This window comes from Lathyrus oleraceus, chromosome 7, assembly GCF_024323335.1.
Source record: "Lathyrus oleraceus cultivar Zhongwan6 chromosome 7, CAAS_Psat_ZW6_1.0, whole genome shotgun sequence".
NCBI classification, from domain to species: Eukaryota; Viridiplantae; Streptophyta; class Magnoliopsida; order Fabales; family Fabaceae; genus Lathyrus; species Lathyrus oleraceus.
In genome coordinates, this window is record NC_066585.1 from 366,432,289 (window position 1) to 366,442,246 (window position 9,958).

The 9,958-nt window shown below is 35.9% G+C and overlaps 1 protein-coding gene across 1 annotated transcript; it reads left to right on the forward strand.

Moving 5' to 3' along the window:
- The first annotated feature begins 7,261 nt into the window (after positions 1 to 7,261).
- On the forward strand, positions 7,262 to 7,900 carry LOC127103865 (uncharacterized). The gene has a single exon (XM_051041106.1). It carries the CDS (start codon positions 7,262 to 7,264, stop codon positions 7,898 to 7,900), a length of 639 nt encoding a protein of 212 aa, XP_050897063.1.
- Positions 7,901 to 9,958: the final 2,058 nt, after the last annotated feature.

Sequence of the window (9,958 nt, forward strand, 5' to 3'; positions counted from 1 at the left end):
AATCCTTTCAACAATAGTTGTCAAATTATTTTCTACTGCTAAGTCTTCTTGTCGATGTTGATCGACAATTTGATCAGCGTCTTGGTGTCGGTTAACCAACACCATCTGGTTACGTCCTACTACTCCTGATTCGACGCCTTGATTTTGTTGGGGTCTAAGGGCTTGTTCCTCGTGGACTGTTTCATCTTCTGCGCCCCCTATCTCCATCTGAACAGGAACGATTTGCCTAACCACTTGTGTCATCTGTCGAGTCGGTGCTCCCAAAAAATTACACAAGCGCGTCAATTGATTCGCCACCTGCCTATTTGTTTTAGCAGATTCCTGTATCACAGGATTAAAAATTGTACCCATTTGATTAGTTAACATATTAACCAACTCATGGTTACTATCATCCATTTGTTGCCTCAACACCGCTATTGAAGTGTTCGACATCGGCATGGTTCTGTTCTGAGTATTATTCCTAACATTGCCCCCTTGCGTTGATCCTTGCAGGGCGGGATTAGTATTTTGGGCGTTGTCTGAAAACAATGTTACACTTGATGTCGACTGATATCCTGGCATTAAGGAATACGGCATTCCATAAAGAGGATTTGTGGTGCCAAAGCGAGGCACATAAGGTCTGAACATCGTTATCGTTGATCCTGAACCTCCCGATGGAGGTAAAGGAATTGAGGTTCCAACCGCACCCGTAGTCGACATCGTAGAGGTTGCACTTGTCATCGGCGGCAAAGTGGCAACCTGTGAGATTACTGTTTCCATAGTGGATAAAGTCCCTTGTGGCACTTCATCTGTATATTGCAGTTGATCCTAAGACATGTACTAGTGCAAGTGTGGCTTATTCAATTCGACAGATAATTAGCTTTGTGAGGAACGGTTCTTGACAAAGTAGTGAACAAGTACAGGGTTTTTTCCACAAGACAAGATAATGATGTTATAGCCTATGGGTGGCTCGTGACCGACATCACTACAACATTCAGAAGTACACGACAAACACGCTTTTGGTGAATTCTATTATCGTAATAGAACCAGTGTCGACAGCGTAGATGACAACGTAAAGTGATAACTCAAAAGTAAAGGAAATTAAAATAAAGTGTTCAACGGGTATAATTGAAAAATAAGGAAGTTACATTGAAATGAATGTGGTAATTCACGTACATAGCACTCTCAAAAACTCTTGCTTCCTCACGTTGGGAATAAGAAGTTTTTTACAAGTGAATTTGGTACAAAGTGAACACCCCGAGCCCCTCGTGGGATATCCTATTTATACTAAACTAAAGAAACTGCCTACGGGCCAAAAACTCCTAAAAAATAGCAGATCGTGCCACACGATCTGCAAACTGCTCTATACACGTTCTGCAAACTGCCCCATATTCTGGCGCTTTATTCTTCTTGTAACTGCTAGTCATTTTCAATTTCAAACTTCTCCCACCCAGGTATTTAGGGCGACCCTGTCTTCTATGTGTTTGGTGTAACACCCCAATTCTACCCGTCGTAAATTCAATTAAAAATCAGAGTAAACAAATTTCACTCAAAATTGAGGCATCACATATATCATTTCATCAACACTTAAGCAAATTACACAACACGTCAATTGCTCAAGGATCCACTTAGTCCTTGTTAAATAATAAACAACATTGTACATGGATTCACCTAGTCCATATAGCAGCAAGACACAAAACATCGCAACGGAAATCATTTAGATGATTAAGTTGAGTCGTACATTTACACATTAAAAGAAAACAAGCAAACAAATGCCCATCACAACTATCATATACAATGATATACAAAAGGGCAATGTTACTATCAAAATCATGAAAAGCGTTCATTAACCCCTGAGTGTTACAATCCTAATCAGAGCAATGACGCCAAAAGTGTGCTACCACTATCCTCCTCTCAACGCGGAGCACCTGCACGTTACCAATATAAAGGTAACGGCCAACAACAAAAGGGTGAGATACTCAAATCATATAATCAAGATAATGATAAGCAATATATAAGTAAATTCGGAAAGTTAGAAATATTGTTACCACATCGCACAATCCTTCACTTGAATGCTTATGTATTTAATCATAAACAAAGTCAATAATCATCCACAACATCAATGTTACATCATAACATCTCATCACTTTAACATTTCATCAATCCATCATAAAACATTACGATTCATCGCATCATCGCACAATATCACCGCACATCATAAACCGTCACATAACAACAATTATCACAAAATGCGGAAATAAACATAACCAACATATGTGACTCAACTATGCAAATGCTATGCAGTACCGACTCGTCGCTTTGCCATCAAGGCCAAGGCTTTATGCCCACTTCGCTTTTGCCAAAAGGCCACGTTGTTATTGCCAAAAGGCCACGTCGCTTATGCAAATGTATGTGACTCCATGATAAATGATACACATACACCAAAATCATCATCGCATCAACATAACTCATCACAATGGCCGAAGCCCACGTCGCTATTGCCATTTAGGCCACGTCGCCATTCACATGCATAAAAGCATTCACACAACATCATCTTCACCAACATTCATACATATGTTTATATATAAAACAAATGAGAATATTCATCACAATCAATTGTTTCATCATACAATCTCTTAGGTAATTCAACCTCATGCTATGTTTATTTACATCGCACACCTACACACTATAGTTAAGTGGTATTCCTCATTAATCAAATAGGCTTCCTACTATATCAATTATTAATCACTTTTCCAAAATAATCACTTATTAAAATAAGCCCTTATAATGGCCTATAAACATCAACAACATGTATAAAATTTCATAAGCTTCGCAACGCTTCGAACGGGGACCAAAACGGAGTTACGGTTCAAAAGTTATGACTTTTTCAAGTTTACAAAAGAATTTTGTTTTCAACTCAGTTGGCGCCGCGAACACTCTTTCGCGCCGCGAATTTAGCAAAAACATAGAAAATGCGTTTTTGACCGTTAAATACCTTCCGGACCTCCGATTTCGATTCCGTAAAAAGTCTCATTCTCAGAATTCAACGAACTACAATATTTTCAATATTACAAAGCCATTCTAACCACAATTTAACTTTTATTTCATCATTCTAAACATCATTCAATTAATTTCCAACACTTCCTAAATTCACAATTTGTGAAATTACTCATACTTTGATTCATCAACACAATAGCATATTTTTCACAACATACATCAACCCCAAACCATCAACAACAACACAACACACAATGTTATTTATCATTCTTCTAAACCTAACCCTAACATTTTGCAAAGAATTGATACATGTCCAATAATCACAAACAATCAACACTACATCAAGAACACAAACAACATTTTCAAAGCAAGGAATCCAATCACAACATCAAAACCCAACAATATCCTCTAACACCCATTACCCACATAAAACCCATCATTTTCATAATTATAGGAAATGATAACTCACACCCTTACCTTAGAGATGATGATTGAGTTACTCTATAATGTTCTAGCAAGCTTGGGTTGATCAAGATGATGCTCTTCTTCTCCAATTTCCTCTTCCTCCTCCAAACCCTAACTTTTCTCTCTTTTCTTCTCTTTTCTCCTCCTTCTCTCTACTTCTTCTCTTTTCTCCTCCTTCTCTCTACTTCTTCTCTTTTCTCCTCCTTCTCTCTACTTCTTTCTATTTCTATTCTATTTCTATTCTATTTCTATTCTATGTTTTAATTAAATAAAAACTAACTAATGGGCTTAATTGTTACACCTCCCTTAATTACTATATACACCACTAGGCCCAATAGCTATTATACCACAATTCTCATAATTAAACTCTAATAATATATTAACACACAATAAAATATTTTACCGAAATAATTATAAATCAAACATTATAAAAATAATAATAATAATAACACTTAATAAAAATCGGGGCGTTACATTTGGCACAACCCAAAATTCCTTAAGTCCCATTCTTCATTTCAGCTGACGGAATGGATTTTCGACCAAACCTGATTCTTCTGTCGGTTTCATCCCTTGATGACTTGCGTTTTTCTCAACTCTTGCTTATCTCAGGCACATCTCCACCCCTTGATGGGGTATAAACCTTAAATTCATAAGGCCCTTTCGTTAATTACGCCTTCAACATGCCTTATAGATTTCTTGTGGTAACATCTTCTTGATGTTATTGTTGGTTGCTTCTACGGTGTCGTTCATCTTTGGTTTGTATGTGTCGCACCCTAAAATTTGCCCTCCCTTTTTCACCTTTTTACTTTCCATCTGACCCATGACTTAATATTCATCTTCATTCATATGCATCATGCATTCAAGTTAATACCATCTCATAGATTCAAAGTTTGTGGTTGATTCAGGACTAGGGTTTTGCTTGAGTATTAGAGTTTGGCTCATCATATGAGGGGAAACCTTAATTTCATGATTTTTTAGATCTTTGTTCAAAAAGGTCACAATAATGACGCTCAAACCCTGATTCCTGACTTAACCACCCTTCGACCTCATGAGCTTTTATCTATGCATTTGAAACCCTAATTATGGAAGGTCTGATCTTAATATGCTTTATGGCTTGATTTGTCACCCTGTGCTTGATAGAACCCCAAATCATTAGGGAAAGATGTCTGATTATCATATCATGCCTCACCCATTATCCACATGCCTACATGGTTGATATTTCACCTGATTAAAACATTTCCTAGCCTATTGACTTAGGTCTCTTATACATAGGTCCACATGTCTTGATTAATTTCATTCATATGGTACAGATGGTCAAGGGTGATTGTTTTGATATTGATTCATGCATGATAGCTTAAATTTTAGTCTTGTTTCATGTAGATTACGCCTCAATTGCATTATGTATAAAACTTTAATTCAGGCCTCACAGTTGACCTTGGTCAACTGTTGACTTTATTGGTCAACTAGTTTACCAAAGTCAATCATTCATCTTATAGGCCCTTTTGGTTCAAGTCATGCATTAGATTCATCAACCATTGATCTTTCTTCCCATCTCGACCCTTTTCAATCGACTTTCAAGCGTTAATCAAGAGTCCATTTTAAAGTGGTTATAACAATTTTCCAATCACTTTTAATAGCTTTGTTTAACCATCCATAATCCTCATTTTTCTAAAATACTCCTAACACGGTTTTAAGCTATTTTTAATTCAATCATATTTTGGTTTTCAATCTTTGTTTCCATTCAAAATTCAAACTTAATGTCACTCCTCAAAAACCTTTTTCTTAAATCCATTTCAAAGATAACTTAACCAAATCCTAATCTATGCTAAGTAAACTTTCAATTAGGAAAATCTATGCCATTAATATTTTGAAAACTTCACTAACATTTAAAGTCTTATTCCAACTTTTTCAACATTTGAGTCCATCTAAAATAATAACCATTTGAATTTAATTTCTTCTTTATTAAGTTTCTTTCTAACTCATGATTTAATACGATTCAATACATATTAGTTAATTTCCCATGTCTAGATAATCCACATCTTTAATACATTTCCGATCTTTAATATATTTCCCAAATGACACTAACACATCTATGAATTTGCAATGTTCAATTAAGTTCCACTCATGTGTTTCAAACTTTTGTTTCCATCACAAGGCATATTTTTCAAGTCATAAGATACAATGCATAAATTATTACAATACTACAATTCCTACTCAATGTCAATCCATTAGTTTTCTAGAACCTAAGCAAGCTCCATAAGCAAGCCTAGCCTCTCCAATCTTCAAGGATTCCAAGAAAATGAGAGCTCTCTCAAGTGACCTATAAAATTCAAGCCATACTTTGAAACCATATTAGTTAACTATTCAAACACATTTTAATGTAACTTTTCAAAATCATTGAAACTAAGCATTCAGTTTTTCATTTTAGTCCTTTGAAACTTATTTAAAATCGTTCTAATATAGCATTCATTCATTCTAATGCATACACAATTCAATCAATACTCCATAACAAGTTCCATTCAAATCCACATTGTAAACCAAAACATTCAAATCAATTTCATATACATTTTCATTCATAACTAAGTCTTCATACAATCTTTTGCTTAATCCCCTTTACAATCCTACAAACACAAATAACAGGTCCTATAATTAATCCAATTTCAACCCCAATTTCCTAAGTTAATTCCAAACAGCTCATGATTCCAATTGCATAACTCAGCAAAATAATACACCCTACAAAAAGTAATAAATCAATTAACCCCACCAACTTCAGAATCGATTACAATCACCGATTTCACTAAAGTTACAATGTTTAACACCACTTATCTAGCAATACAAAGTCAAGCCTACAACCAATTGATTAAACAAAAGAAATTCACTTACCAGTTCATTTTAATACTCAAATATTTTCAATTAACAAATTAACAAATTAACAAATTTCACTTACAGCAAAGTGAAATTTCAGTTCCCCCTATAAGTATACAAACGCAGCACAAACGCAAATGACATTAAAACGAAATTCAAGCTAAATTCATTTTGAATTCACAATTATTTCACCAATTGAATCTCTAACTAACACTAACTAAATTTAAATTTGCAATTGACGGGTGAATTTTGTTGTAATTTATTAAATACAAGTGTGTTCCAAAATGACAAATTGTAGAAGTGGGTTAATGTTAATAAATGCATGAGATAAAGTCTCATATTGGAAGATTTACTCACTTTGTAAGTCCTTATAAAGAGTTAATATCATTAACTCAACAAAAGGACAAAAGAGGATAAAGTGTCACATGAACACATATGGTGGTCCCAAGCATTATGCGACACCGGCTCCGGCTCCGACTTCGGGACCGGGACCGTGGGCGTATGGCGCTAGTGGCGGCTTGTAGACGGAACTTGAGCACTTAAGCACGTCGCAACTCTTCATGAGATGTTGCAAAGGCGAAACCATGCAACTGTTGGTGAAATATGTTGCAGGTCAACCATTATGATTATTGGAAAAGGACATTGCTTCACCAAGGGTCGCTACCTTGTGAAACAATATCAACATGGCCTATAAAAGCATAAATGCGGATTCAGAATAAAACACACAAAATCCGAAAATCCTCTAAATAATTCCAGACGCTTTTCGCTGCATTCGGGTTTTCGCCGGTCTTGCGCAAACTCGATAAGGCTGAATTATCTTGGGTATTCCTGCATCAGAATTCTAGGACAATCGAGAGTGCTTGAAATACTATAAGGAAAGTGTTGCGTTCACGATTCAAGCCTGGATCCCTTTAATCTTTCTGAAATTTCTAACAGTCTTATAGTATTTCAAATCATGGCAACCGACGCTTCTGTTTCAAGCATCAAACTGATGAACCAGGACCTTGTTAAGTTAGACCGTTTCGATGGAACAAACTATACCCGCTGGCAAGACAAAATGACATTTCTCCTGACCGCCCTGAAAATTCAATATGTCTTGGATCCTGATCTGGAGACAATTCCAGAACCAACTGAGAATGACACTGATGAAGTAAAAAAGGAGAGAAAGAAACGAAAAGAAGATGAACTGCTTTGTCGTGGACACATCTTGAACACATTACCTGATCGTCTATATGATCTCTACACCAATACTGCATCCGCAAAGGAAATCTGGAACGCACTCGAATTCAAATTCAAGGTCGAAGAAGAAGGTATGAAAAAGTTTTTAATATCTAAATACTTTGATTTTAAGATGTTGGATTCCAAGTCGATTCTTGCACAAGTACACGAGTTACAGGTTCTTGTGAATAAAATAAAAGCCGTGAAAATTGATATTCCTGAAGCATTCCAAGTCGGTGCAATAATAGCAAAATTGCCACCTTCGTGGAAAGGATACAGAAAGAAATTGCTGCATAGTTCTGAGGACTTTTCTTTGGAGAAACTTCAGAAACACCTTCGTATCGAGGAGGAAACGAAGGATCGAGAAAAAAACTGAGTCTGCTGGATTTGCTAAAGCAAATGTTGTTGCCGCTAAAGGAAAGAAAAAATATGATGGTATGAAAAACCATCTCGGCCCAAGGAAAGAACACAACAAGTTCAAAAATTCTGGCGGACCAAAAGGTACTAAAAATGGTTGTTATGTATGTGGCAAACCCGAACATTATGCTCGTGATTGCAGGCATAATAAGTCCAAAAATGAGGTCAATGATGTTCATGCCGATGGTGGTATGACACATGTGCAACTGTGCATGTATCTTATGATAAAACAGCATTCAAAACCTATACCGAAGTCAATGATGGACAAGAAGTGCAAATGGGAAATGAAGCGCGATCTAAAGTCATTGGAACAGGATCCGTCGAACTCAACTTCACTTCCGGAAAGAAAGTCACTCTTGTTAATGTGCTTCATGTTCCTGATATGAATAGAAACCTTGTTAGTGGGGACTTATTGGGAAGACCGGGTATTAAATCTGTATATAAATCGGGCAAATTAATATTGACCCGTAATGGTATATTTGTAGGAAAAAGATATTCCGCTGAAGGAATGATCAAACTTTGTACTACCAACAATATTATTAATGAAATTTCTAATTCTGCTTATATGCTTGAATCTATTTTCTTATGGCACTCTAGATTGGCACATATTGGTATTAGTACTATGAATAGACTAATTAAATCTGGTTTGATTTCATGCAACATTCATGATTTCGGAAAATGTGAAATATGTGTTAAATCAAAAATGATAAAGAAACCTTTCAAAAATGTTGAAAGAAAAACAAACGTGCTAAATCTTGTGCACTCTGATTTGTGTGAATTTAATGGTATGATGACCCATGGGGGGAACCGTTATTTTATAACGTTTATCGATGATTGCTCTAGGTTCACACATGTATATCTCTTAAAGCATAAAGATGATGCTTTTAATGCCTTTAAGACATATAAAGCGGAAGTAGAAAATCAATTTAGTACAACTATAAAAGTACTTAGGAGCGATAGAGGCGGAGAATATTTCTCAGCAGAATTTGATGCATATTGTGAAGAATATGGCATCATACACGAATGTTCTGCGCCTCGCACACCACAACAAAATGGAATGGCCGAAAGAAAAAATAGAACATATCAAGAGATGATAAATGCTATGTTAATGCATTCAGAATTACCATTTAATTTATGGGGTGAAACACTATTGTCCGCATGTCACATAATGAACAGGATTCCTTTAAAAACAACTGGTATTTCTCCATATGAGAAATGGAAAGGAAGACCACCAAGTATTGGTTATTTTAGAGTGTGGGAGTGTGTAGCTTATTACAAGAACATGGATCCCAAAAGGACAAAATTGGGTCCTCGAGGAATCAGATGTGCCTTCATAGGATATGCACCAAATAGCAAAGCATACAGACTTCTAAATCTAGAGTCTAATGTAATTGTTGAATCCAAAGATGTGGAATTCTTTGAAAATCTCATCACAAAGGATAATGGACCTGAAAATCCCACAATTGAAGAATCTCGTGACAAAGATTCGACATGAATTGTTGAAACACAATCAGAACCAAGGAGAAGCAAAAGGGCACGAAAAACTAAGGATCTACGACTAGATGAAATCAATTCCCAACTCATTTCTCTTTATTTAGTTGAAGGAAATAGCAAGAATGATGTTCATAAAATTCCTATTATTCTTCAAGTAGAAGATGATCCTAAAACATTTAAGGAAGCAGTGGCTTCTAGGGACGCTTCTTTTTGGAAAGATGTTATCCAAGATGAAATGGATTCAATTATGTCAAATCATACTTGGGAACTAGTTGATCTTTCGAAGGGATCAAGACCCATTGGATGCAAGTGGGTGTTTAGAAAAAAGTATCATAGTAACGGTACATTAAACACCTACAAGGCTAGACTAGTAGCAAAAGGATTTAGACAAAAGGAAGGTGTCGATTATTTTGACACATATGCACCGGTAGCAAAAACTACGACAATTAGAATCCTGTTTGCACTAGCTTCCTCGAATAACCTTATTGTTCATCAAATGGATGTTAAAACAGCATTCCTAAAC

Excerpts from the sequence above, each read along its gene's own strand:
- LOC127103865 (XM_051041106.1), top strand. The coding sequence starts at position 7,262 with ATGGCAACCGACGCTTCTGTTTCAAGCATCAAACTGATGAACCAGGAC.